General features: G+C 52.2%; 1 protein-coding gene across 2 annotated transcripts in view; it reads left to right on the plus strand.

The window, feature by feature from the left end:
• Positions 1 to 27,246, plus strand: part of GLIS1 (GLIS family zinc finger 1) — a 229,927-nt gene that overhangs the window by 143,803 nt on the left and 58,878 nt on the right. For both annotated transcript variants that reach the window (XM_058717313.1, XM_058717314.1), the window contains exon 4: positions 2,029 to 2,911. In XM_058717313.1, coding sequence (XP_058573296.1) covers positions 2,029 to 2,911 — 883 coding nt within the window. The remainder of the gene's footprint in view (positions 1 to 2,028; positions 2,912 to 27,246) is intronic.

Here is a 27,246-nt window from a genome sequence, read left to right on the forward strand (position 1 = left end):
ACTTTCATATCGGCTCTTTAAGCTCCTCAGTGCTTTCTGCTGGCAGTGGTGGCCCAGCGTCCCCAGGCTTGGGGAAGGGGGGGATGTGCATCTGCTGTCCACCTTGGAGTGCAGGATCCTTCTGATTCCATCTGGTGGCCAAGCTCTGGGCAGGGAAGGGAGGTCTTTTCTGGGTGAGGCAGATAATTATTGGTCAAGTGTAGCTGAGAAACAGAAGGGCCTTCCCGCAAGCCTTTATCCGGGGAGTGCCTCAGGTCTACAGTGAAGAAACGCACACCTCCAGGAGAAGGGGAGCCTGGCTCCTGGCCCCAGCCCCATCACTGGCTTGCTGCTCGTGACTGTGGGCAAGCCCTGTGCCTTCTTGGCTCCTTTCTTGTCTGTGGAGTCATGAGGTTGGAGCCCATGCTCTCTGAGGGCCTCCGGGCTCTGCCTTCCTGTCTCCCGTGCCCCTTCGTTCCTTCTCCTCCTCCTGAGTAGTGTTGGGGCTGCTGCAGCTGCAGGGAGCCAGAGACAGAGGGGCTGGGGGCTGCCGGGCGGCTTGGAGAACAGGGACAGGTGATGACCCCACAGCCCATCTGCAAAGAGTTCCAGAACACTGGCGGTGATATGGCGGTCACGAAGGCACCATTCACCCTGCTGTCCCCCTTTCCAGAGGACTGTCACAGCACCTGCCGTCCCACTTGGTCCTGGTAGCCACCCTCTGAGGTAGTGAGGGTTAGTCCTCGCTTCACAGATGAGGAAACTGAGGCTCAGGCCCAAGGACACATGGCGTGTCCTAGTCAGGACAGTGGGCCCATCGGCCGGCTTCCTGTTCTGCCCAGCCAGCCAAGGGGCTTCTCTGACCCTTCATCTACGTCCCCTTGCTGGTGGCTGGAGGCCCTGGTGCCTCTACCTGCACTTACTTGTCCTGCGTTTGGGAAAGGCCCTCTCTACGAACGTGTGCGCCACATGCCTAAGGAAGACAGCACCACGTGCGGCCCTGCGCGTCACACCGTAGTCACGCTTGGGAGAAGAACGTGCAATGAGGAAAGGGGCCCAGAGTGCCTTGCCCAGCTTTGTGCAGCTGGGAGTGGCCGAGCCTGGTCTCAGACCCCGGTCTCCCACCTCTCCCGAGCTGCCCTCCCAGCCTGCCTGCCCGCCCATAGCCTCACCCCAGAATTGAGTTTCATGTAGTCACAGTGTCTGGGCTTGAAACCTGGGACCACCCCACCTGGCTTTTCCTCAGTCATTCCTAGGATGCCCCCTGTCGTCGTGACTTGTGTTTCAGACCCCCAACTTACTGATATTCACTGTGGAAAAGACAGACTGCTTGGGGCAGAATGTCACATAATTAACATTTCTAGAAATTAACGAAGATTACAAAAATTAAGAAAGATCTAAGGGACATATAGGCAGCATTTAAAACATACTGGACCTGGGGTTCCTGGGTGGCTCAGTCGGTTAAACATCCGACTTCAGCTCAGGTCATGATCTTGTGGTCCTTGGGTTTGAGTGCCACGTCGTGCTCTGTGTTGACAGCTCAGAGCCTGGAGCCTGCTTTGGATTCTGTGTCTCCCTCTCTCTCTGCCCCTCCGCCACTCATGCTCTATCAAAAATAAACATAAAAATTTACTGGACCTGGATGTCCCTCAAAATGACCGCCTTAGCCTCCTTTCTCCAGAACTCACTAGAAGGTCACAGGGAGAAGGTCAGGGGAGACCCTAGGGAAGCCTCAGCAATAGGACAGGATGGCATCTGGGGCTGGAGAGGTAAAAGGATGAAACGGTGGTCTTTCCTGGCATCCTTTTCAGACCTCCTCCCTTTCTGGAACCTCTCTCCAGCCCCTCCCCTTTTTCTCTCCCCCATATTCTTTCCTGCTGACCACATCCAGCCTCTGCTTTCTCTCTCCCTCTGCCTCCAGCCCTCAACCTTCACTCCTGCTCTGGGCTTCTCCATCCTTTGGTCCCAGGCTCCCTGCTGTCTCCTGCCCGGGTCTCCCCACTGTGAAGTGCCCACCCTCTCACAGCTTCTCTGGTCACTGTCTTTCAGGTCGCCCAGACCCCAGGCCACGTATGTGAATGGTGGCCTTCCAGCCACACAGCACATCAAGCAGGAGTCCCTGCCTGACTACCGGGCCATGACGGAAGCTCGCACACCCCTGTCTGCTCACTGCCGGGCCCCGCCAGCCACTGGCCTGCACTCAGATCTGGACCTGCCGGGCCGAGGCCTCGCCAATCCCGCACCTTCCTGCTACCTTCTGGGCAGTGAACCCAGCTCTGGCCTGGGCCCCCAGCCCGAGGCCCACCTCCCCGAGGGTGGCCTGAAGCGCTGCTGCCTCCTGGGCCTGCCTTCCACCTCTTCAGCCTCCCCCTCCCCCTGCGCTTCCTCCGATGTCACCTCCATCATCCGCTCTTCCCAGACGGCTCTGGTCACCTGCGTGAATGGACTCCGGAGCCCCCCTCTGCCGGGAGACCCGGGGGGGCCCCCCAAGCGAGCCCGGCCTGGCCCTGCAACCACAGAGAGCCACGAGGGCGGCTTGCAACTTGAAGCCTGCCGGAAAGCGGGCTTCCTGAAGCAGGAGCCTGCGGATGAGTTCTCAGATCTCTTTGGGCCTCCCCAGCAAGGCCTGCCGCCCCCCTACCCCATGTCTCAGTTGCCGCCCGGCTCGGGCCTCGGAGGCCTGGGGCTGGGCCTGGTGGGCAGGGGGGTGGCTGGACGGCAGGCATGCCGCTGGGTGGACTGCTGTGCGGCCTACGAACAGCAGGAGGAGCTGGTACGGCACATCGAGAAGAGCCACATTGACCAGCGCAAGGGCGAGGACTTCACCTGCTTCTGGGCGGGCTGCGTGCGCCGCTACAAGCCCTTCAATGCCCGCTATAAGCTGCTCATCCACATGAGGGTGCACTCGGGTGAGAAGCCCAACAAATGCATGGTGAGTTCCCACGGCCACCAGGCCTTGCCCCTGCCTGGCCAAACAGAGCGGCCCCCACCTCCATGCTAGGAGTGGCCAACCGGGGGCTCCTTCCCTGGGGGCTGACTGAGATCCCCTGCGGTTGAGGAGGGGAAGGATCAGTGCTGTGGATGTGGTCATTGGTCAAGATAATCAGTGCCCGTGTCACTGGGAATCTTTGGCTCCTCTGCTCACCGGGTGCCCTTCCCCCACCCCAGGGCACATGACCTGGTCAAGCACACTTGTTCAGGTGGTGACAACACACACTCTGAGGTCAGAGCAGGCCCGGCCACCTTCTGTATTACACACAGATGCTCAGTGTCTCACCCACCACTGGTCGGGCAGCCTTCCCAGGGAGGCTCTCCGGGCCTTGGAGCGGCCCACAGGCTTGGCTTCCTCCAAGGAGCACTGTGTCCTCACAGGCATCTGGCTTGAGAGCTTGGGTCCCTGGAGCAGGTTTGGAGGTAAGGGGAGGGGTAACAGATAAGGCCCTGGATGGCACCTGCAGTGCCATGGCTGGGGTTGAGCCTGAGGTTTCCAGGGAAACACACACACACACACACACACACACACACACACACACACACACTAACAGTGGGCACCGAGGCCTCCAGCCCTTCTCACTGGTCATTTCTGTATTATGCTCTCACTGTGGTAGAAATCCCTATCAGTCTTAGTCCCTGATACCCTCCGCCGAGCTGCTGTGCCTAACCCCAAGGCCCAGCTACCCCACCGGGAGAGGCTCCCGCCTGGGAGTGGAGAGGCTGGAGGAGCCACCCAGTCTTCTAAGGCCCAGCTCCATCTTCCAGCCACTGGGGCGTTGGTGACACAGGAGAGAAAGCAACGTGTCTGGTCTGCAAGACCAGCGTCATAGCCGACGTCAGGTTCCCCCACACGTGCATGCTGTCACTGATGCTGGGCCCCTCTTCATGAAGCACTCGGTCTGGGATGGAGTGCCCCTCTGTCCCTGCTCAAGGCCCAGGGTAGTATTTACAGGGGCCGGGGGAGGCAGGAAGCTTTGGCAACCAGCAGTATAAACTCCACCTTCCTGGGACTGGGTGGTCACCCTTGGGGCCCCATCTGCTTGTGGAGCTGTGGCCTGGGCATCCAGCTAGACCAGCTTATTCAGCTCAAGGGGGCCGGTTCTTGAAGAGGAGGAGGAGAGGCAGTGAACAGCCTCTGCAAAAGGACAGCCTCAGATTAGGAGGGAGCCTGCGGTTGGCGTATTAGTGTTGTGGGGAGAGGCTGAACTGGGCAGGCTGAGGATTTGACTTCATCGTGTGCCTTGGGGCTAAAGCCATGCTGGGAAGGGCTGGGGGCCGGGCCAGTCCCGGGCATGCCCCTGTTCCTCTGGGGTGTTGTAACACAAGGCTTGCTGAAAGGCATGCCCCCCCCCCCCCACCCCCGCCGCCGCCGCCCATCTCTGGAAGGAGATTACCAGCAGACTACTGGAAGACTGAGGGTACCGTCTCTGAGACCCTGGAGCTGACAGCTGTTGAACAGCGGTCCCTGATGTCTTCTTTCCTGTGGGGGTCCTCCTGTCTGTGGGGGCCGGGGCGGAGGCCCAAACCGTGGCGCGGTACAGTCCGGGGCCTCCGCCCACCAGGGCCTCTTGTGTGGAATTACAGCATCCAGTAGTGCCCGTGCTGGACGGCAGGGACCTTGAGATAATCTAGCCTTCCCTGCCCATTTGCTGGGAAACAGAGGCCTAGTAATTGGGTCAGAGAAGCCCAGCTTACTCAGTGCGGTCTGGGGATCTTTCTCTATGGTTCTTTTTCCTGGGCCTTCCAGGATCTCATTTGGTTCAACGGACTCCGCACAACACTGGCTTACACCTGACTCGTGCCTGTCTCCGGCGACCCAGACGTAGACTTTCCAAGGTCTTTGCCTGAAGGCAGTTGTGGTCAGCAAGGGGTGGGAGATGGGTGTGGACAGGTTCTGGATGGAGTTTGCATAGACCCAAGGACAGGAGGCCCACAAGGGCTTCATGGAGGAGGTGACGTTCAAGCTGACATTTAAATCTTTACAAAAACCCTGTAAAACCAAGGTTTTACAGATGAAGAAACAAGCGCTCAGTGGTGTCCAGCCGGCCTTCTCCCTGCCACTATGAGAACACTTTATCTTGCCTCCTGAGGGGTTTAGGATTTTGATGATAACACCAACAAGCAGCCTCTGAGTGTTGACTGTGTGCAGAAGCCATTCTAAGTGATAACTCCATGCAATCCCGGGAGCAGTTCTACAGGGTGGAGACTATTAACTCCCATTTTACAGATGAGGAAACTGAGGTTCAGAAAGATTGCTGAATTTGCCCCACGTCACACAGCTAGTTAGGAGCACACAGTAACAACAACAATAATAACAGAGACTGCTAATCATCGTGGTAATAATAGTGACAACAATAAAAATAACTTGCCTGAGGTTACACAGCTAGTAACCGTTAGAGTGAAATCTGAACCCCCATCTTTCTAAAGTGTGATGCTTTTGTTGTGTAGATTGTCCCGTTACATTCCTCATTCTCTGGGGTCCTCGGGCCAGCCTTGCTGGGTGCCATCATCTGGAGTGGTGGGAGAGACTTCCTCTGAACATCTCCCTGCCTGCCGTGGGAGCGCTCCCCCTTCCTGTGATGCTGGTGCAGTAGGTGACCCAGGGGAAGGGGCAGACCCCAGCCCGCACCCAAATAAGTACAGTCTCCCTTCCCTGTAAAATTATTAATTTCTCATGACAGGCCTCTGCTACCATGTGCTGTAATAGACAAAGGAATTTTGGGCCCAGATCCTCTGGAGAACAGGAAATAGATGAGACACTTTGATTGAAGAGTAAATGGCCCACTAAAATAGCAGTTAATCCTTTTATTATCTTTCCAGCAGCCGTTTCCACAGTTCTTTCATGAGGTAAGCCTTCCCCGCCCCATCCAACTATACCACTCCAGTCCCTGCCAGCTGGTTTACATTTAGCCCGCGGAGCCTCCGCTCACGCACCAGGCAGGCCCGGAGGCGCGGCGAGGAGCCGCTGCCCTCTGCCCAGGTTCTCAGGTCCGCCCCGGGATCGGGATCGGGCCTCGGCTGGCGGGGGCCCCCGGGGTAGGCTGCGCCATCCATCCCCCCGCCCCCCAGCTCTGCCCTCTCCCCGGCCCATCCACGCCATCCAGAGGAAGCTCCCTAATCTCTTTGCAATATCCTGTTATGTTTCTTATGTTGTCCGAGTTGTCTTAGCCTTATTAAATTTGGGGTTTCATCTGCATTAGGATAGCGAGGATACGTCCAACCCAAATACTGCCGCGACGCCTCGAAGACGTTAACTTTGAAAAGATTAATTTCTTGCTTTCTTAGGTTGGCTCTCCCAGACAGTTGGAATCCTGATTGTCTGAGACTGCAGAAATTAGCGGGCTGTGTAGTTTGCTTTCCTCCCCATCAAGAAAAAGAGAGGGAGAGTGAAAAAGGAAAACCTTTCATAACCTTGGGTTTCATAAAATAACAATAATAATGACAGCAATTCCTGCCTTTGTGAAGAGCTTTAACCGAAGCCGTGAGTGCAGTGTGGACGGTATGTGTAGGCAGGTCTGGAGCCACACAAACCCAGTTCCCTCCTGGGCCAGCCACGTAGCAGCTGTGTGACATCAGGCAGGTGACTTAGCCTCTCTGAACCATAGTACATTTGGTTGTAAAATGGAATGATAATCCTACCTCCCTTTTAGGATTTTTGTCATGAGGGTTTAAAGAGATGACACAGGGAAGTGCTTCGTTAGTTCTCTTGTCCCCCGTCACGCTCCGTCACGTCGACCATCTCAGGAGATTAACACTGTAGCCCTGAGAGTTACAACAGGATCGTTTGTGGCTATCTTACAGATGAAGAAACCCAAAAGAGCCAGTCAATAGTGGAGCTTGGACTTGAGGTCAGCCAGTTCCAACGGCCTTCACTGTGGGTGAGGTGGACAGGGCCGTCACCCATGCCGGTGGCCTGGTCAGGTGTCTGCCAGCAATGTGGAGCACCTGCTCTGTGCCAGACGGTGTCTGCTCCGGGTGACGGGAGCTAGAAGGGGAAACTGGGGTGGGGACATAGGGAGGAGGCTCTGGTCCCTGCCTTCCCAGGCCCGGTGTGCGGCTCTGGTAGCTGCACCTGCTCTGGCCGCTGGTCTCCATCCGTTACGCCCCTCTCCACCACTGGACCTGGCACCAGGGAAATACAGCCCACTGAAAGCCGAGCATTATTGGTTGGCCGTAATCAGCCAAGGAATCAGACACGAGCCACCTGGCTGGGCCTTTTGGGAGGGCCTTGCCCACTTCCTAGAAGGGCCAGCCTGGGCCAAAGCTTCCCTCCTTTCCCATAATCCTGGGGCTTCCGGCTCTCCCTTTTGGCTTTGCCTCAGTCCCCCAACCCCTGAGAAACAAAACGTAGGGTGCTGGAAGAGGTGAGGGAGGCGGAAGGAGGTGCTCTTGGCTGAGACGCCGAGATTCTAATACCCGGGCCCAGGGCTAGCCATGTCCTAGTCCATCTTCAGAAAACCACTGGTCAAAACACTGAGGCCCAGAGAGGCCAGATCAGGTTCCAGGGTCACACAGTCGGCCAAGTGGCCGGGCACAGCTACACATCAGATTTGCCCACCTGCCCGGCCAGGCTGTGAGTTGGGAGTCAGAGAGAATCTTGACTGGCGGTGAGGTCATATTTCATTGGAAGTCCTCAGGGAGAAGAGAACTAATACATTCTGAGGTATGCTAGGTACAGCCAGGCATCACCATGCCCATTCTTTCAGGAGAAATTGATGTTCACGGATGAAATGGCTTGCTCTTTGTCACCCGGCTCAGCTGCCTGGGCCACTACACGGGCCACATGGCCCCCCACCCACCTGCCTTTGCTCAGCCTCTTCCACACAGAGGCGAGTCGGTGCTTCTTAAACCACAATGAGTGGGTCCCTGGGCATGTGCTCCCCCCGTGCCCCACGTCCTGAGACTGGCCCCGTGGGTTGGGCATGTTTCTGGGCCAGCGGACACCCCTGACTCACGTCAACATCTCCAACTCATTCTCGGGAATTTTCCTAGAGCCCAAAATGCATGCGCAGGTGGGTCTTCCGTCCATCTTCATCGTTACAGAGAAGAGACAGGGAAGACAGATCCTGAGAGGACAGTGAGGGGCCCAGGATCCCACAGCAAATGGGGCAGCTTCAGTGGACAGGGAGTTTCCTGAAGGGGCTAGTAACCAAAAGTTGGGGAAAGTTAGACCGTGGGGAAAGTGACCGCAGATGAGGGAAGAGTCCTTCCCAGAAACACTTGCGTCACCCAAAAGATGGGTGCCCCCGTGTGCTCAGCCTCATGCTGAGCTGGGGGTCCTGAGACAAAGATGAGGTGATAACGAGACTTCTGGCACCTTGGGGAGGACACCAACCACCCTTGAGTCTCATGCTGTTATTGCTGGATGAAGGAGGGAGGGGAGCCAGACACTGAGGATTTGAGGCCTGGCTGCATAACCTTGTCTAAGTCAGTCAAGGTGGCTGGAACATTATTGGGAATTTTTCAGCTTATATAGGGCTTCCACACAGGCATTCCTCAGAGTGGAGGAATAATTCCTGGGGACTGGATCATTATCCCCATTTTACAGGTAGGGAAAGGGTAGTCCAGTTCATGCCCAAGTTTAGGTCTCAAGTGCATCATAGGGTGAGATTTGAACCCAGGTCTCAGCCTGACTCCAGAGGCTGTATGCTAGCTGTGACCTCAAGCCGCTTCCCAGGCAGAGGACCATCAGTCTGCCTATAAATATGAAGAAAATATCCAGATTTGAAACTCATTTCAGCAAGCTGTCAAGGAGCATGCACCTCCTGTATGCCAGGCCTTGGTGGACCCAGGGGTCACAGAAGGGAATCAAAGCCAGCTTTGGTCTGGAGGAGGCTTTGTTAAGCAGAGAAAACCAATAGACGCTTGCATTTTTGCATTTAACTGTTTTCCCACACGAATCCCCCCCCCCACCCCCACCACCACCTTGAGAGCCTGTCGCAGGCCCCCTGCCCTGCTGATATGATGACTCCTTTGTTCTATCTTGGAGGAGAGGGCCCTTGTGGGATGAGGGGGGAGACATTTCACCTTCTTTATTTTATTTTATTTTATTTTTTAATTTTTTAATGTTTATTTATTTTTGAGACAAAGAGACAGAGCATGAACGGGGGAGGGTCAGAGAGAAGGAGACACAGAATCCGAAACAGGCTCCAGGCTCCGAGCTGTCAGCACAGAGCCAGACGCGGGGCTTGAACTCACAGACCATGAGATCATGACCTGAGCCGAAGTCGGCCGCTCAACCGACTGAGCCACCCAAGCGCCCCCATTTCGCCTTCTTTAAAATAAATAAATAAGTCACCCGAAGATAAGCTTACTTTCTGGTGAGCTAAAAAGCTACAAAGTGGAGCATGGTTTAAAACCCCTGCCCTTGAAAATCCTGCTGTAAATGAGCACGGAGAGGTCAAGCTGGCCCAACCAGCTTAGGTGACAAGTCCACCCACTTTGGAAATGGGGTCTGAGTGTCACTTTATTCTCAGGTGGGAAGGGTCTGGGTAGAAAGACCTTTCTAGGCAAAGGAAGCTTTTAAGTTGGCATGCAGATGTGCCCTTTTCAATGACCGCGACTGGGGTACCTCCTGGGATCATAGCAGTTCTCGTGTCTACTTATTATCAGGTGGGAAACCCGAAGCCCAGAGAAGGTGCAGAGTGGCCCATTGTCACCCAGCAAGTTAATGGTAGCCGTGGGATGCCTGCTTTATTTCTCCCTGCCCTGAGGTTTCCTCTGCAACCAAACTCCTAGAGAGTCTTTGCACATTCCAGCTCCTTTCACTCCTCTGGGCCTTGGCTTTTGCTGGTCTCTCTGTCTAGAATACCTTTCCCAGCCCAGCAACTCCTAACCATCCTTCAGAACCCAGTCCAATGTCCCCTCCTCCGCTTCCCCCCTTTCCATGCCTCCCGCTCTCCCCACACATGTTGCCCCACGTAGAGCAACATTTCCTAGTATGGCCAAGTGTCTTGGGGACCGTGTGCCCTCTGATGTCTGGCTCAGCCTTGAGGCAGAGGAGCTAAGCCTGCCCTCTGGTGCAGAGGCTCTGACCAGCTCTGTGCATGAAGCAGCCTGGGCACTGTCCTCCAGAGCAGTTTCCAGTGAAGTCACAAGATGGGAAGGGCCCTAAAGATGAGCACGTCCACCCTCTAGTCTGGTGCTTAAAGTTTTTCTGCAAGAAAGTCTGAACTTGACACGTGGCTTTGCTACCTGACAGTCTGTGACCGTGTGTGAGTAACCCGGCTTCTGTAAGGCTTTGCGTTCTTACCTGTGAAGTGGAGGGAGCAGGACAGCTGGGAGGCTCCCATGAGATGCCGTATGTGAGGTGCTTCGGTAGTGCCTGGCACATAGTAGATGCACAGCAGATAGTTCAGACTGTTTTGGGCAGGTTGTATTAGGAAAAGAGAAAAGGGAGAGTCTGAAACGGATAGTAGCTATGCAGTCGTGAACATCCCCATAGGAACAGAAAGGGCTGGTGTAAGTCCCAGCTTGGTCACCGACTGGCTGTGTGACCTTGGACAGGTCACCTCGCTGTGCTGAGCCTCAGCTTCCTGAGCTGTGAAATGGGATAATGTCTAGCACTCTGTGTCCAGTGAGAGCCCAGTTTACACTAGTGCCTTTTACAAACCTCTTGGACCCAACGCTCCAGCTCCACAGAACTTGGCTCAAACTGGGCTGCCTTTCTCCTCTAGTTTGTAAAAATCAAACTCAGGGGACTTCCTAAGGAGAGGCTTCCTAGAAGCTCTGGCCTTGCGATTGGGTCAGAGCCCTGTACAGGAGGAGAAACTGAGGCCCCCGACGGAAATGACTTGCCTGGGGGAAGGGAGGAGAACTGGAGGCAGGTGTGGGGGCTCATTCCAGCTCTCCTGCACACTAGCTGTGTAACCTCGGGCAAGTCATTTCGCTCCCCAGTCTCTGCTTCTGTGTCTGTAAAATGAGGGCTGTGATGCTCGCCCCAGAAGAGTGTCTGTGAGAGCCAGAGGGGCCGTGATCTACAAACCGCAGAGCGCCCTTCAGGAGGGAGCCACCTGACTCCCAGGCCTCAGAGGACACAGGCACCCTCATAGGCGTGTTCCTCCCAGATAAGCTTTCCATCAGGCGCGGTGCTGGTTAGCCGCAGGCTCCCCAAATGCAGTTCCTAGCCTGCAGCTCTCCAGGGCCTCCTCCCTCCCTGCACCACAGCCCACCCTCCTCACTTCCACCTCCACAACCCCATCCAGTTCCCCACCCCCTCCCCTACCTCATCCCCATCCCTGCCCACCCCCTTCTGCCTTATTTAAATTCTGAGTCAGGAATCCATGAGCCAAGTGGAGGCCTAACCAGCCCCGGGACCTCAAACAAGCCACGTGGCCTCTGGGAGCCTCAGTTTCCTGTGTGTGTGTACAGGGGAGACAGTTGTGAGATTAAATGAGATCATGCATGTGGAGCACTTACCTCATGCCCGGCAAATACTTGGCACTTGAAAACAGGAACCCTTGTTCTTTTTTTTTTTTTTTTTTTTTTTTTTTTTTTTTGAGTCATCAAACCCAAGGTCTCGCTCGCATCCTAGGAGCACCAAACTTGAGGGTATGGGAACGCTGGCCAAGTTTTGTGAACTCAGCACTGCTTTATGGAATATGAAAAAAATTAAGGATTAAAAAAAAACAACCTTCTGAATTGAATTTAAAATAATAAAAGGGGGGGAAAAAAAGCTTTTTAATTTAATGTAAATGGCATTGAAATGATTGTCTTATTAGAATGAGAAAGTCAGATAAAATCAACAGTGACTCTAAGAAAGTGTCCAGACCATGTTTTCTGAGAGGAACATCCTGGAAATGGTAAACTTCATGATTGAGCCTTAATAGGCACTGTCTCCACTGGATGGCAGATGGGTTAGCTGAGCTGACTTCCCGTGCCTCACTTGGACTGCCACAGTGATGGACCTCAGGATCCTGCCCTCATCTGTGAGACGGGTCATGGTCTCACCACCCTGTGGCCTCAGTCACCGAGGACACTCTAAGACCCGGGATACTCAAGACTCCTTACCTGTGCCCCTCCCTCAGGAGAGAGCCTTGTGCTGTCTGTGTTGTCTCTTTCCTCACCCCTGCCAACCCTTCACCAGCTTTATTGACACCCATACTGTGGCAGGTTTGATGCTAGAAGCGTGGGGTGCAGCGTCAGTAAGGAATGGTGAAGGAATTAACAGAAGGGGGAGAAGGCTTCCCCCAGGATGTCATGAGAGCTGGGCTTTGAAGGGTGTGTAGGAGCTTTTGAAGGGTGTGTGCGAGGAAAGGCTTTTCAGGGAAAGGGAACAACACATGCAAAAGTTTTGAGATGTGACAGTCTTGGCCCTCGGGGGGAACATAGGTGTCTCCTTGTGCTTGGGGTGTGTTACCTGCACGGTGCTGGGAGCAGAAATGGTAGTTGGAATTGGACCGTAAGGGGCGTCCAAGTTCAGTATCGGGAGCTTGGCCTGTGCCCCGAGGGAAGTGGAGGGAGTGGTGGAAAGGTTCTGAGCAGGAGAGCAACGCAATGAGCGTTAACATGGAGAAGAACGCTGGGCATGTGGTGGGTACACAGTCCTCGGAGGGGGAGTGACAGCAGGCAGATGAGGACACGGAGGCAGGAGAGAGCCTTCTTTCCCAGGTCCACCCGCGCAGCCCAGGTCAACTGTGACCCCCAGCCAGCAGAGCTTGGCTGTCAGCCAGGGCCTGGGCACCGCGGGCCAGGCTGGCTCAGCCCAGCAAGCCATGCAGGGGCACTGTGTCCGTAAGGTTGGGTAACCGAGCTCAACTCCCTTTGGAAGCAGCGTCCAGCACATTCACCAGTGGGAAATGGGAAAGGCATTTCCCATAATGTGGCTCTGTAAAGTTTGCACAACTGTTCTTTGTTTTCCGTCCATCCCCACAATAAATCTTCCTCCACTGCCAGGACCGGGGCCTCCATGGTCTGTAAGTGATTACAGCACCAAATGGTGCAGCACTGCCTCCTCACGATCGTTCTTCTGACGTGGGTAGTGATAAAATGGGAGCCCATCACTGGGACTCTGTGGCTTTGTACGTGGCGATTTCCAAATAGCTAGGAGGTGGCCTCCTGAAGGGGCACAGCCCACGCCTGCCCTCCACATGCCCCCGACCCCCTGGACGAGTCTGTCACATGAGCCCGAGAGGGCAGACATGCACAGGAGTACTGGACTGTGCATTTCTTGCAGATGGGACAGTGGGACTGGAGGTTTCTGCAGGCCTGTGCATTCCTGTGGGCAAGACTGGGAAGTCTCTGCTGGGCCCGGCACCCAGTGAGTGTTCGATGAACCATCCACCAGCCTCTTTGTTTTATCAGAGCTGAAACGCATAGCGTTTTGAGCTGAAGGTAACATTTGCACCTTTCCAGGGCCCTGGGATGCAGAGTTTTGGTGGGTTGTTCCCGTGCAGGACCCTGGGAATGCACAGGGCAGTGGCAGAATCCGTTTTACAGTGAGGTCACTGAAATCCAGAGCTTCTGCTACCTGGCCAGATGTCCCATCTGGGACTCCGCCTCATGTCCCTGGCTCCCTGCTCTGTGATCTTCCCACTGCCCACAATTGCCTCTGTACCCCCATTTAACCATAAGTCCGTGCTTCCCAGAATCTTCTGAACCCACGTTTCAGGAGTCCTTTTGGCCTGTGGGGTCATTTCTGACCAGGTTTAGTTGCCAATGGTCACCATAGCAATTGGAAGTCAAGAGGGCTTGGCTCCAGGGAGAAAAATGAGTCTGCCATTCTCAGATATTTCCTGGAGGTCCTCCTCCCCTTCCAAACCCTGCTCCCTGCTCCCATTCCTTCTCCCCAGGCATCCAGGGGAAGAGGAGGTGGTTCAGTGAGGCTGTCAGTCCCAAGGCCTGTTTGTACCCTTGCTGTTTGCTTATGTGGACACAGGCCTGTAGAGAGGATTTGGCTCATCGAAGGTCACAGGGCAAAGGAAGGAGAGCTCGGCTCCCTCGCCTCCCAGCCCGGTGCCCGTCCCACGCCACAGAGCCACTAACTGTTGAGAACCTACTATGCGCCAGGCCCCGTGTTGAGGGCTTTTGTGCACTGTCTCCGTCTGTACCGTCTTTCCCTCCTGTATCCTGAAAGAACACAGGCTTGTGTTGTGTTTGCACCAGGGCGTCTCATTGGATGCTGCCCGCAATCCCTGCAGCACCCTCTGACGGATGGGGACCTGATGACCCGCTAGAGGTCACACAGTGGGAGATGACTTGCGGCCTGTGCAGCTCATGCCTGTCAGCATCACCTTCGCCTCCCGACAGGGTCTGGTTTGTGAAGCACTGCCCAGCAGGCTCCAGGGAGACTCTAGCGGCCAGTAGGTGTCAAAGCTCACACCTCTTTACGTGCACTGGGAAAGCATGATGATTGATCACTGGGGGTGTCAGGCCCCAAGGAAGCCTGGCTTCCCTGCAGAAGCCCGCAGGCATGCTCTTCCCCTGCCTGCCCCCACGCTTTACTTTCTTCAAGCACTCAGAGCCACCTGGCCTTGGGACCTCACTTTCTTCACCTGGGTGATGAGGTCTTTGCTTAGTTCAAAGCTCTTAGGACTCAGGACCCTGATTTGGTCAGTAGAGGTGGAGCATGGCCCACGAGTTCAGAGCTCAAACTGGGAAAGTCACGAGACCCCTTTGGGCCCTCAGTGTTCCCATCTACAAAATGGGAGGCTAAGTCTCCAGGACTTCTAAAGATCCTTTGGACTCAGGTGTTCAGATATCCATCTTTATCATCCCGGGGGGAGGAAGGAGAGGGAGTACAAAGAAAGGGCAAGTGTGGGGGCCCCCAGTGAGCCCTCTGGTCTCAGTTCCTTCCACGCTTTGCTCTGCTCCAGCCACCCGGCTCCTGACTATTCCTCCAACACGCCAAGTTCATTCCTTCCTCAGGCTTTTCGCTTGGCTGTTCCCTGTGCCCCAAATACTCTTGCCCAGCCCCACCTCTGCCCACTCAGCCTCTGCCCCCACGTGCAGCAGCTGCCCACTAATTCGGTCTCCACAGGTTCTGTCATTATGACCGTGGGCCCAGAGCTGGAGGAGAACAATTTTGTATTAATTGATGACAAAAACGCATTACAGCCAAGAATGCAACAAGGGAAACGATTAAACTACCCAAAAGCAGCTACTTGAAAGTGCGAGGAAGGAAGGAAGGTGGTATTTGTTAGGAATGTGCTCTCCTCCAGATACCAGGTTAAGCCCTTTGTTCATGTTTTCTCAGTAAACTTTTGATGTTGGCTTTAGTGCCCCATTCTATGGATAAGCAGACTGTAGCTCAGAGAAGTTAAGTGCTGGGGTATCAGCCCCTGGCCTCCCACCGCTCCAGCTTACTCTCTGTGTCCACACAGTTTTCTGTAATCAAGCATGAGCTGATTATTCCTTATTTTCATTGAGCTCACCCAGGGAACCCCTAACAAGGAATCTTAATTCGTTACTGGGACTCCTCAAAAGCAATCACATGGAATCTGGGCTTTTCATGGATCTGGAGCTGATCCTTCCAGTTAACCTGCACTGGATGGCAGGGAGGGGGTGCTGGATCAAGAATCAGCACCATGAGTCCAAGGACTCTTCATGTCCCACTGTCCTGGCTTCTACGTGCAAAAAGATAGCTGGCCTCACAGCTCAGGGTGGCCTTGCAGGCGTCAGAGGAAGGAAGACGTTGGGGGACAGCTGCCTGGAGCTCCAGACCCGAGAAGCGGTGCAGGAACCAGGTCAGGATGGAGGGGCTCTGCAGTTCATGACTGCATACACCGGGACAGAAGAGAACGTGGGGAGGTCTTACAGCCAGGAAGAGTCAGGGTCGAGACTTGAATCCAGGTAAGCCTGCAGGTGGAACCACTCCTTGGAGAGATCTAGACCCTGCCCTCAAGGCTCCTGGAATCCAGGTTCCAGGTCCAAGGTCTTGCCTGACCCCTAATTTACCATGACCTTGGCTGGGTAAGCTGTTTGCTGGTCCTGGCCCCAGTTGCCACCTCTGTTCAGTGGGAATGATAATCCTGCCTTATCTGGGTGCAATTGCTTAGGGTTCTTCGCTCCGTATCATCCTCATAATGACTTCGTGTCTTTGAGAACATTGCCCCATCTTCACAGGAAGGACACAGGGGCCTGAACAAGCAGGGTGGTCAGCAGAGGGTCATACACGGGGCCACAGTCATGCCCAGAATCACACAGCAGGTCAGCAGCCTTGGCCAGAGTCCTACAGCAGGTTAACAGCCAGTCCCAGGGTCACACAGTGGGTCCGCAGCCAGGCCCAGGGTCACACAGTGGGTCTGCAGCCAGGCCCAGGGTCACACAGTGGGTCTGCAGCCAGGCCTAGGGTTGCACAGTTGGTCCGAAGCCAGGCCCAGGGTCACACAGTGGGTCCCCATTCAGGCCCAGGGTCACACAGTGGGTCCGCAGTCATGCCCAAGGCAAGGTATTCCCCTGCCACACCTGTCCTTTGAGTCCTGTCAGCTGTTGTGCCCAGGGATTATATGGTGTCTCTCAGCCCAACCCTGCTGCTGCTGCTGCTGCTGCTGCTGCTGCTGCTGCTGCTGCTGCTGCCCGCACAGTGAGCCCAGCCCAAGAGCTGGGGGAAGACGAGGTGTGGTCCTGAGACCTGAGGAACAGAGGGTCTGCCGCCTGCAGTCAACACCTCTGTCAGGAAGTTCTCGGCTCGTGCCTTCAAAGCGCCAGCCTTTAATTGTCTCCACATTGTGAACCCAGGAAGGTTTGTCCTGACAAGCGGTTGGTGAAATCAGCCAGGAGATCCCCCTCCCACAGCTTTTCAAGAGCTGTCTGAGGTGGTTACCGAAGGGTATAAATTAGATTCACCTGGCAAGGCCCCACTTCCCTCTGGAATATTCGTAAAAACGCTCCCATTGGATCCTGTCAGATGGAGAAGCATGGATTAGGCCTGGGCCCCCAGGAAGTTGGGCAAGTGAGAAGTAGGAGCTTCCTGTATTCCCTGGTGAGGTGGTAAAGGGAACAGGGCCTCACCATGGCATTCGCCAACCCCAGCACTTCTGGCTTCAGCTTCTCCCTCCATAAAAACACTAAAAACTACATTTTATGGTGGCATTGGCATAAAGACACATATTCATATTATGTATTAAAACATTTTCTTTGACCTAGAAGTTCCTTTTTTTTCTTCCCATTTTAAATTAAAACATTTTCACGAGGCCCTGAAAATTTTGTGGACTCTCGCCACTGTGCCTGCACGCCCAATGGATAAGTCAACCCAAAAGCCAAGCCCTGCAGAGGCTGGAAACGCTTTAAGTACGATCCATGCCTCGCCTTTCCCCTTCCTTCCTTGGGCTTCAGCTGCATCGTCTGTAAAGAGGAATAGATAGAGGAAACACCAGAAATCCTGTTGTGATGTTCTAGTCTCTTCCCTTCTATTCTAGTCCATCTTTTTTTCTTTATCATCGAGTTCTTGGCTTCCATTAAGGATTCATGGACATTTACAATAAAAGATCTGTATGTAGTTAAACTGACAGTGAGAGAAAAGGATATAAATACATGAAAAACCTAAGTTTGTTTAGTTATTGTGTGTTTTCTTGGAGCTTCCTAGAAGCCAAGGCAAAGAAGGCAACTTGTTGAATTGCAGAATTCTGGCTGTCTGGGAAAGGAAACAAACCAGCCAGCTTGTGTATTGGGACCAGTTCTTTGTGCTCTCAGATCCTTTTGAGGCAATGGTGAGAGTCACCTGGATTAAATGGCTGGAGGAAGGCTGTTGAATTGATTGTTGATAATGCAGTCACTGAACAAAACAGTAGACCTTATTTTCACCAATAACTTTGCTAACATTCTTTGAGAAAAGCCGGGGCAAGTAAATACTGGCAGTGAAGGTACCTTACTTGTGTTCTCTAGTCTATGTCCTGCTTTTAGTCTGTCCACCCCCCTTTTACGGATGAAGAAACTGAGGCTCAGAGAAGTTAAGTAACTTGGCCCTGATCATCCAGCGGGACCTGAATTTTTTGGCAAGTGGCCTTTCTCTGCAGATGTCATGCTTTTACTACTTGGGGCATACTCGGTCCCTTCCTCGAGGAGCTCATAGCCTAAGGGGACTCTATGGATCTTAAAAAGAGGGTAACATTGTGTGCTGTGTGCTCTGAGGGAGCTCAGGGGGTTTGGGGGGCTAGGAAAAGGAGTAGCTATCAGCCTGGGCCTAGTGGAAGGCAGAGTCAGAATAGCATCATGGAGGAGGTGAGAGAGGGCATCCCAGGAGGTGGCGCTAGCATGGGCCAGGACATGAGATGGTGACACCTTGGTCAGAGCTGTGGCAGAGTGGAGAGAGGCGGCTGCTCTGGCCGTAATGAGCCCTGTGTCCCCCCTCGCCCCCCCACCCCCTAGAATTTATCGGCAGGCCCTTGTGAGCACAGACCATCTGTCTAAGGAAAGAGGAGCAAGGCCTGCAAGCAGGGAGCCTCCACCTGCTTCTCTAAGACACCTCTGTGCTCTCGCTGCAGGGCCAAAGCTGTAGCAGGACATCCCAATGGCCTGGCCTTTCTCTAGTCTCCCTCAGGCCGACAGAATATCGCTTCCTCCTTTGTGGAAGGCATAAGGGCCCTCCCTGTTCACACCTTCACCTCCCACACTGAGGGACTCTTCAGTGTGGGGGAAACTGGGCTGCCAGTCAAACCAGCACATCTGTCAGCTACAGAAATGATTGGCTCTGAGAGATACCCAGGAGAGACGGTGGGCAGAAGGGGATGAAGCTGTTAAACGAGGGATTGGTGCTTCACGCTGGCCTGGGATCATCGAGAGGATGCTGGTACAGCCTTAGCAGCACAGGAGAGGAGGGTGTGAGCCGGTTGGGTCCATGCTGAGTAGGGAAGTGCCAGCCGGAGAGTCCCTGGGGTTGGGATGTGCAAGAAGATGGGCGTCATCAGCCTGGGGGCCGACCCGGTCAGTGATATGGGAGGGGCTGGAGTGAGCCTATCGGCCTTTACAGGATGGGGGAGGCCAAAGCCAGGGGGAGAGAGGTAAGGCATTTGGGTGGTAGGGTAGAGCACGGTGATCGGTTGAAGAACCAAGTGATGAACTTGGTTTCAAGAGAGAGAATCTTGGACTTGCTGGAAGTTGGATGAGACAGGCTGGAGGAGAGCAGGGGAGTTTTGGAGAGGCGGAGAGGGGCGTTGGAGGGAAACTGCGCACTGGGCTGGGTGGCTCGGACAGAGAAGCCGAGTCCACGCAGGCAAAGCTCATGTGTGGATTTGCCCCAAGAGTGGGTGATGTTGGGCAGTAGCCGAGAAGCTTGGGAAGAGAGTGAGAGGCATCTGAGCTGGGCAGGGAGGGAGATGGAGATCCGAGAAACCAGGACAGACAGGAGGCCCGTGGGTGAGCTAGTTGGAAGGAAAGGTAGCCGTGGTAACAATGCTTGAGCATTTTACATGTGTCATCTTGAACTGGGAGAGACATGTTATTACCTCTCTGTTGTGGATGAGAAGACTGAGGCACAGAGAGGTTAGGTAACTTACCCATGGTCACACAGTGCCAGAGCTAAGTTTGTCCCTGCAGTCTGGGGCTACACTCAGACTCCCACTCAGATGTGCAAGTCTGCAGCCAGAACCCAAAATGTGGTGGGGAGAGGGGGTGCGTTTGAGGTGAGCAGAGGAGGGAGGATTGGGGGCCCAAGACCAGTGCAGGGAGTCACTAAGATGAGCCCCTGGGCCAGGGAGCGAGCCTGAACTGGGAAAGGACTTTGCTGAGTATGGAGGGGGAGGTGCCCAGGGACCACTTCTCTAGGAGCCAGGGAGGAAAGGGGGTGGGCGTCCGGAAGGTTGGGAAGGAACAGTGGCCATCCAAAATGAAGAGGCAGAGAAAAGTGGGCTGTTCCCACTGAGAAAGCTTGGTGGAGTCACAGGGGACAGCGAGGGCAGTGTGGCGGTGTGGGTTGTCTTGCCTAGTGAATCGGCTGGATCACATAATACGGGATGCTTTGGGTTGTTCACTCACCTGGGCCCTCTCGGATTCTCATCCACCCCCTACTGACTGGGCTGGCCTGTTCTCCAGGAAGAGATAGCAGCCCAGTGGGCCGGGGTACCTCTTCATTCTGCTGGGATAAGGGGAGTCCTCTGTGCATCAGCTCCTGCGCCATCCCCAGTGCCTTGGGCAGGTGCATGGGCCGGCTCAGAGCAGCTTCTGTGCGTGTCCATTCACCGCCATGTGCCTGCTCTGCGCCTGCTTTGTGCTGAGTATTTTCCACACAGCATGGAGTCCTGCCCTGGAGATGCTCATGGTTAGAGGGGGGACAGACGAGGGCCCAAGTTACTAGACCCTGTGATGAATTCCCCTGGAGGAAAATAAATGGGAACCGAGAGGAGAAGATTTAATCCAGGGGGAAGAGGCTTCTGGAAGAGAGCTAGGTAAGAATTATCCAGATGCAAAAGGATGGGAAGGGTGTCCCAAGGAGAGGGAACAGCATGGAGATGAGAGCTGCAAGTGACTCAGAACATGGAATGGGGGAGAGGTGATAGGGCCATATCAGAGGACCTCGTGTGTCAGATGGAGGAGCCCAGGCTTTGCCTACAGGGCTGCAGAGACCCGAGAGTAGGTTGGAGCAGGAGGGGCATGAGGTGTGTGTGAACATACACGCGTATATGCTTCTTGTGCCTCACGAGAGCCAACATGCAGACGGTCATGCCAGGCCACTAACCAAACTCTCTGCCCCCCTCTTGTTAATTAATAGGTAATGACTTGATTTTGGAGGCTTCTCCAAGAACGTAGTGTCTTTGGTTGCGGTTTCTCAGGGTTTAATAAACGCTTTTCTCCAGATTTATATAGGCTGCTGGAGAACACTGTGCTTGCAAGCAGTTTTCCAAGTTGGCCCAAGAACCCTCGGTGCCGGGCCAGGGTGTCCAGTGAGGAACCCTTATGAGATGTCAGGGCCAGAGAGGGCCGCCTGCATTGTGCCTGGAGTAATTGCACTGTGTGTCTAGAGAGGCCCTCCAAAGGAGCCCGAGCTTTGGGTCAGGTGGGCATCCCCCCTCCTGCGGGCCTGAGGTCAATCCCTGGCTGCACTCAGTTCTTCTCCTTTTAACTATATTCGTGTCTAGACCCCAGAGCTAGGCGAGGGTCACAGTGGCCCTCGTCGATGGTACAGCTGGAACCACGAGTGTGGCTCGGACACGAGGGCAAAGTGCAGCTGCTTTCTTTATTGGGGACCAGCAGCCACCCCAGTCAGATAAGGTCTGGGGAGCTGCCTCCCCAGAACTAAACCTCAAGGGCTGGCTATGCTATGTGGCATGGGGAAATTTTCTTTACCTTTCTGAAGCTTCCGTTTCTTCCTCTGTAAAATGGTGCTTAGGTGGCTGTCCCAGAAGCAGACCCTGAGAGGAAGATTTGTGTACAAGGATGGGAGGCAGGGTCTGCCACATATGGTAATGTGCCTGTCTTGCAGGGTGGAGAGGGGTTCAATCATTCCTTCAACAGTCTTTTAGTGATCCTTAGAATATGCCCAGCAATGTGTGAAATGCTGGGGACACAGAGGTGAGTGGGGCCTACGAGAAAGACAGGCTAGGTGGAGAAGTTGCAGGGGAAGCCGACCAAAGGCTCAGTAACACTTGGGGAAACTGAGGCTCAGAACTGTGCTTGACCGGGGCCTTACAGAGAGTGACCTCGATGGAGCTCAGAGCAGGACCGCAGAAGTGGAGGTCAGAAGTGCAAATGGTCCGGAGGTGGGTGAGGCCCTGTCCCGGATCACCGAGTCCTGCTGTCTGGAGGGGGGCGGGGGGTGGGGGGAGGCGGGCTGCAAGGTCTGTGTGCACGGGCTGACTGGCCTGCAACAATTGCTGCTCTAATTGTCATTGTCGTGTAATTTGTCCAGCAGCTTGCGTGGCATGGAGTCGAGCAGAGGCTGTTTCTGCCATTTCTAAAAAAAAAAAAAAGCCCCTCCCATGCCAGGCTTGCTGAGAGTGGCCAGAGGGAGACCTGTGGTCTCTGGCATTAGCCTGAGCTGCCCCCAAGGGATGAGTTCAGGGTCAGTCAAGTCCATCTCTAGGGAAGCATGGAGCCCTCCTGCCCTGAGGTAGCTCTGACCCTGGCCGTCTGGCTTCTGAAGTTTCCACATGCCTCTGAGGGCCTGCATTTGTGCTTGCTGTCTCTGGGTGCTTCTCACCATGTCTCTAACTACATGTACCTGGTGTGTGTGTGTGTGTGTGTGTGTGTGTGTGTGTGTGCACACGTGTGCATGTGTGACTGCATGTTAGTATCTGTGGGCACGTTTGTATGGTTGAATGTGTCTCCAGGGGCCAGGTGTCGTGTATGTTCCTGTGAGTGAGTTGGTTTGTGACTATGTGACTGTATAAGGGGTGGGTGCCTGCACCTGTCTTGTGTATCTGTATTCTTCCTGGCCAGAGTGGCCAGGGGAGGACCCCTGAGAAGAGCAGGCTGGATTCGGGACCTGGAGAGTGGGTACCAGTGGGGAGTGGGGAGGCTTCTCCTCCCCACTGCCCTTCCCCCATTCTCAAGGCTCAGAGGAGGATACTGTCTGGAAGCAAGTTCAGCTCGGTACCAGGAATGACTTTCTAACGGGCAGGACCTTCCCCAGTGGAGGGAAAGGGTGAGGTTCTCATCCCAAAGTGTGGGTGCAGAGGCTGGCCTGCTGCTTGGTGATTTCAGTCAGCAGACATTCCCTGAAACTTCTATACCAGCCCTTGCTCTGAGCCCTGAGAATAATTAATAATAATAATAATAATAATAATAATAATAGGGGTACCTGTGTGGCTCAGTCAGTTAAGAGTACGACTTTGGCTCATGTCATGATCTTGTAGTTTGTGAGTTCGAGCCCCGTATAGGGCTCTGTGCTGACAGCTCAGAGCCTGCAGCCTGCTTCAGATTCTGTCTCCCTCTCTCTGCCTTTCCCCTGCTCATGCTCTGTGTCTCTCTCAAAAATAAACAAACATTAAAAAATAACTAAAAAAAAAAATAATAGCTAAAAGCGATGGAGTCCTTACTGTGCTAGACATTGTTCTAAGCCTCTGATGCACTTGAGCCAGGTGCTGTTTTACAAATGGGAAACTGAAGGCCGACTGATGAAGCAGCTTGCCTGGGGTCTGCACAGCAAGAAGAGACATGGAACCCGCTAGGCGTGGAACCCGCATGCCCAAGTCAAGAGGACCTGAACTGCCAGCCTCCCTCCCTTGCCCCAGTTCCAGGCGATAGTGCCACCCAGGGCCTGGAAGAGGCTCATTTCTGTCCCCAGAGCTCATGTGCATCCAAGAGGTGCCCGGGCCATCCCGCCTGTTCCCTGCCAGCCATCCTCTGAGAGCTCTTAGCACTAGAGCCAGGTTATTAATCACCAGGGCCCCGAGGCCGCCGCTGCAGTGCCGGCTGAGGATTTTAATCCTCCAGGAATGTAAACGGCCCGTGACTGCATGGGGGCTGTTGGCCACTGTGCTGCCCACTGCAGCTGCTCCTCTGACAAGGCCTGAAAACTCGCCCTGCTGCAACCCCCAGCGGCCTAGGGACACCAGGCAGAAAGGGCAGCGTAGAAGGAACATTGGAGTGGGAGGTGGGGGTGGCCCGGGTCCCTGCCCAACACTATGTTTATTGTTATCACGAGCAATACAGGTTTACCCCACTATTGGAAAATAGTGAAAACTTTTGCAAAGCCAAAATGCAGGTCTTTGATAAATGCCAAGGGTCATAATGCAGACTTTCGGAAAGCGGGGGATACCTGGCCATAAAAATAGCAAACGCTTATTGCTTCATACATGCCAGATACTGTGCTAAGTTAGGATTGGCTCCCAACACTCCAGGAGGGAGGCGTCACTATCCCTGGTTTACAGATGAAGAAACGGAAGCTTAGGAAAGCGAAGAGAATTGGCAAGGACACACGCTAGGAGGTAGAAGCACCAGGCTTTAAACAAGCGCTGATTAGCCCCAGAGCCCTTACTCATGTTTACATTTTTAAAAATTACATCCTATTTGATACAGTCAAAAGAATACATGCAAATATGTGTACCTAATAAAGCGTAGCAAAATGAACATCCATGAGTTTCGGGAACCCCTGTTCTTTTTCTGCTTAGCATTCTCTGCTTTTCTGTACATAGTTTCATCACACATATTTATCCATAAACAGTGCATTGTTTAGTTTTGCTTGGTTTGAAACTTTATAAAAATAGTATCGTACCGTATGTGGTCTTTGCAATTTTTCCACATAATATTATGTTTTTAGGATTTTATCCTTATTATGGTATGTGGCTGTCATTCATTTTCACTACTGTGTAATATTACATTGTGTGAATAATCCAAACTTTAATCATTTTCCTGTTGGTGGACATTTTGGTTGTGTCGGTTTCCTGCCAGTTCACAGTGCTGCTGTGAACGTGTGTCTTTATGTGTCTTTCTAGGCCAGTGGAAGAGTGTCACTAGAATGTGTGCCTAGAAATGGAATTGCTGGGTCAGGGAATGGGAGATAGTGCCAGGTTGTTTTCAACAGTCCTTCTATAAATTTACACTTCTACTGGCAATACCAGGCCCCCCTGCTTTTCAGAAGTTCACGTTATGCCACTTTACTTTTACAAAAGACTTTATGTTAGTACCCGTTTTTGCTAACCAGAAGAAATCGGAAGACGATTTTCACTTTTATTTTTTAAAAAAGCTAAAATAATCACCTCACGCCAGTCAGAGTGGCCAGAATGAACAAATCAGGAGACTATAGATGCTGGCGAGGATGTGGAGAAACAGGAACCCTCTTGCACTGTTGGTGGGAATGCAAATTGGTGCAGCCGCTCTGGAAAACAGTGTGGAGGTTCCTCAGAAAATTAAAAATAGACCTACCCTATGACCCAGCAATAGCACTGCTAGGAATTTATCCAAGGGATACAGGAGTACTGGTGCATAGGGGCACTTGTACCCCAATGTTTATAGCAGCACTCTCAACAATAGCCAAATTATGGAAAGAGCCTAAATGTCCATCAACTGATGAATGGATAAAGAAATTGTGGTTTATATACACAATGGAGTACTACGTGGCAATGAGAAAGAATGAAATATGGCCCTTAGTAGCAACATGGATGGAACTGGAGAGTGTGATGCTAAGTGAAATAAGCCATACAGAGAAAGATAGAAACCATATGTTTTCACTCTTATGTGGATCCTGAGAAACTTAACAGAAACCCATGGGGAGGGGAAGGAAAAAAAAAAGAGGTTAGAGTGGAAGAGAGCCAAAGCATAAGAAACTCTTAAAAACTGAGAACAAACTGAGGGTTGATGGGGGGTATGAGGGAGGGGAGGGTGGGGGATGGGTATTGAGGAGGGCACCTTTTGGGATGAGCACTGGGTGTTGTATGGAAACCAATTTGACAATAAATTTCATATATTGAAAAAATAAAAAAATAAAAATAAAAATAAAAAAGCCAAAAAACCATTCAGGGTTTGTTTTGCAGCAAGCCATTATATGGGCAGCATGCGCCCCAAGCAGCCCACATGGCATGGCCACGCTCCTTCCCTGGGACCACACTCAGCGTCTCAGCATCCAGCGCATGGCTTTGAACTGTGTCTGTGAGCATCTGTGTTTTATCTCCGTTTATTTTGTGCATCTGTTAGCGGAAGGTGTCCTAAGGTACCAGAAAAACCTAAGAGAGTTTATTTTTTGAGTCTGGAAACCCTCAAAATATTTTTCTATTCATGGTAATTGCTTCTTCACTTTATGCCATTTGGGCTTACAGAAGTCTTCACAGGAATGCTCTATTTTTGCATAGCAGGGGAAACCTGTGTATAGAAGTTCTGTTGTTCCACACCCTCAAAAACACTGCACCACTTTGTCAGTCTGGTGGGTGTGAAAGGGTATCGGGTGGTATTCTTAATTTTCATTTAGCTGATTACTAATGATTACTAGTACCTTTTCATAGTTTGTGGGCCATTCACGTTTTCTCTTCTATGAAATGTCTTTAGTGTCCTTCCCCATTTTTCTATTGGCTGTTTGCTTTTTTCTTTATTAGTTTATAGGAATTCTTGGTACTTTCTGCCAGCTTAGGACTTGTAATGTCTCCTTTTTGACGGTGTTTTTCTTGAGCAGAAAGTCTTAATTTTAATGAGTTGAATTTATTAGTCTTTCTTTTCATTGCTTTTATCTTTTGTGGCTGTTACAATAAATCCTTCTCTACCTAGATGTTGCAAGTAAATCATCTTGTATCATAATGAGAGGATTTATTTTCAAGTTTTTCAAGTTTTAAAGTTTAACTCTCATTTAAGGTTTTAATCCAGTGGAAGTAGTTAGGGTGTATGGTGTGAGGTAGGGACTCAATTTAATATTTTTCCATGTGGATAACCATTTGTTGAATTGCCCATCCTTTCTCCAGTGATCTGCAGTGCCACCTGTCATATATCAGTTTCTTACATTTGAGTCTGTTTCTAGGCACTTTTGTTCTATCAGTCAACTTTTCTATCCTTGTACCAATATCATACTAACTTAATTACTATCATTTTTGTAAGAAGTCTTTGCTAATCTAATGGAAAAGTCCATGCCCCCCCCCCCACTCCCACTCCAGTCTCTTTTAATGTTCCTCTACTGTTGTTGGGACTTTAACCCTAGCCCTTCCATTTTTATTTTAGAATCAATTTTAAAATTTCCACGAAAGGGGTGCTGGGTGGCTCAGTTAAACATCCAGCTTCAGCTCAGGTCATGACCTCATGGTTTGTGAGCTCGAGCCCTGCATCAGGCTCTGTGCTGACAGCTCAGAGCCTGGAGCCTGCTTCAGATTCTATGTCTCCCTCTGTCTCTGCCCCTCCCCTGCTTGTGCTTTGTCTGTGTGTGTGTATGTCTCTTTCTCTCAAAAATAAACATTTAAAATAAAATTTTAACATTTAAATTTAACATTTAAAATAAAAAAATTTTAATTTCCATGAAAAAAATCTTGTAATTTTGATTGGCATTCCTTTTACTCTATAGATCAATTTGGGGAAATGGATCCCTTTATGATATTAATTATTCCTGTCGGTAAACATGGTCTTTGTTAATGACTTTCTGCAAGGTTTTATACGTTTTCCATACATGTTTTACATATGTTTCTTTTAAATATTTATTCACAGGTTTCTTTTGTTCTTTGTTGCTAATGTTAATTAGATCTCTTTATAAATTACCTTTTTTTCCTGGTGAATAGGAATATAATTGCTGTTTTGTATATTGATCTTACACCCAGCCATCTTAACAAGTTCTTCTGTTATTTCTGTTAATTTTTGATGTAGATTCTTTTGGTATTTCTATATAGATTTTAATATATGTGAGTAATGATAATTTTATTTATTCCTTTTCTGTCTTTATACTTTATATCTCTTGGAAAAGAAACAATGATAGTGGACCTCCTTGTTTTA

Source organism: Neofelis nebulosa, chromosome 2 (assembly GCF_028018385.1).
Source record: "Neofelis nebulosa isolate mNeoNeb1 chromosome 2, mNeoNeb1.pri, whole genome shotgun sequence".
In the NCBI taxonomy this organism is placed as follows: domain Eukaryota; kingdom Metazoa; phylum Chordata; class Mammalia; order Carnivora; family Felidae; genus Neofelis; species Neofelis nebulosa.